This window comes from Tigriopus californicus, chromosome 2 (genome assembly GCF_007210705.1).
Source record: "Tigriopus californicus strain San Diego chromosome 2, Tcal_SD_v2.1, whole genome shotgun sequence".
NCBI lineage: Eukaryota > Metazoa > Arthropoda > Copepoda > Harpacticoida > Harpacticidae > Tigriopus > Tigriopus californicus.
The window spans coordinates 5,416,937-5,418,741 of NC_081441.1; the positions used below are offsets into that span (position 1 = coordinate 5,416,937).

The 1,805-nt window shown below is 48.0% G+C and overlaps 1 protein-coding gene across 1 annotated transcript in view; it reads left to right on the forward strand.

Annotated features, from left to right (window-relative positions):
• The window catches only part of LOC131893282 (uncharacterized), a gene marked incomplete in the record, with an annotated part of 35,301 nt that overhangs the window by 31,740 nt on the left and 1,756 nt on the right, over positions 1-1,805 (forward strand). Inside the window, 1 exon segment of the mRNA XM_059243263.1 lies at positions 57-1,695. Coding sequence (XP_059099246.1) covers positions 57-247 — 191 coding nt within the window.

A 1,805-nucleotide genomic window follows, 5' to 3' on the forward strand; every position in this document is an offset into this window, starting at 1 on the left:
GAGCCTTTTTTCTTCACTCCTTGGCTGATGTGTCTTTGTTGTCTTCTCTGTTCTAGGCGACTGTTCCCAAGTGAGTGGAGCGAGGAGTTCGCACTTGTGTCACTTTCAGACGAGTTCTTGGCTCCAAAATGGCTTCTATTTCTATTGCTACTGCGCCCTCTACCCTCTCCTCACGACAACCAACCACCTCGTGGGTGGTTATTCCTTCTATTCAGGAGGCACTTCCGGTCGCCAACTCGCCGCATAGAGAGACACAGAGAGAAATCAAATGTGAGCAAAAGTTCGTGTGCATGCGTGCGTGCATGCGTACGTCTTGTGGGTGAATCGGTGATGGAGATGAAGGGGAAGAAATCTTCACGATTCTTCTCAATCTCTCTTGATTTAAGGAGAGATTCATTTCTCTTTTGGTGTGTCTTCATCTCTCGCCACTCGTCCGCCTTTTCCGTCTGGCTCTTCAAATATGGCATATTTCGAGTGGCACATCTTCTTCTTCTTCTTTTCGACTTCCTTTCGACTTCCTCCTTCCTCCTTCCGTTGTTAAAGCGAGCGTCCCAGGAACTTGACGGGCTGGATCATTTTTCCTGCCTTCTCAAAGAGGCATACGCAGAACCTTTACCAACGATTATAATATCACAATTTCGAATTCTCTATCCTCCTTCATCTCGAGCAAGAGATGGAAGATCGAGGATCCACTCCGCGAGCCTCTATTCATTTGGACTTGGGAAGTTTTGATGGACCTTCTCGTACAAAAGAATCCTGCTCTCGGCGAACAATCCAGTCTACTTCGGAGCTAAGGGCATTTGAAGAAACTCCTGGTACACTCGGATACCCGATAGACCCTCGTGCCTTAACTTATTCTTGGAGGCCCACTCCAGCCCCGCTCACACAAATTTGGGAGTAGATTATGTCTCAAGGCCGTTGAAAATCCCGTGAAGCTCGACCGGCAAATGAAAATTAATTCACTTTCGCCGCCTGCCTGATCCGGTTGTCTCGACATTGGGGTCTTCTTAAAGCAAGTTTTCTTCGTTTGGCAAGGGCTCTCGTGGTCTCCAGTAACAACCTCCTCTGGTCCTCCCCTGGTCCTCCTCTGGTGCTTTGAGGCTGATACGAACTCCCGGTGAGTGGAGGCCGTGGTAATACGCTTTCATTGACATGGGGGGGGTCTCCAAGGGCGGCGGAAATTGCCCGCTTCCTTCAAGACGACAACGCCAGGAGGAGGACATGATTCACAAAAGATGTGATGAAAATAGCCATTGTCTTAGTTCCTACAAGATCCTGGTCCCTATGCCAGTCAGTCCAGCCAGAGCCGAAGTGCACAACGAGTACGAAAGGCATGCAAACTGGAGTGCTTGGTTCTGCATTCACATCTTGGGTGGCAAACCCAAGAAGCCTCTCAGTTTCGCCGAAGCACCCTAAGACAAGAACCTGGTGATAGGAAACGACTCCAACGAGCTCAATCATATGGATACTACTTTTTGATGGTACACCATATGCATTCACCAACCGCAACCACCCAGCCAGCCCACCAACTCACCCACCAACTCACCCACCAGTGAACAACTACTCCTCTGAATGGCGAAGAGTTCTAACTAACCAAATATGCTCCTTCCCAAAGTTTCTTGGCTCACGAGCAAAGAAGATCTTAAAACAAGGAGAATAACGCAGTGCACCAAAATATTCCTGAAGAGAGCGAGAGTGGAGCCAAAAATTGCAAAGTGCGAAATTGACTCTTGCATAAAATAAACAAAACTTGAAAGGGAGAGTTAGACCAAGGGGAAGAGGAAAGAAAAAAGGAAATGAATCAA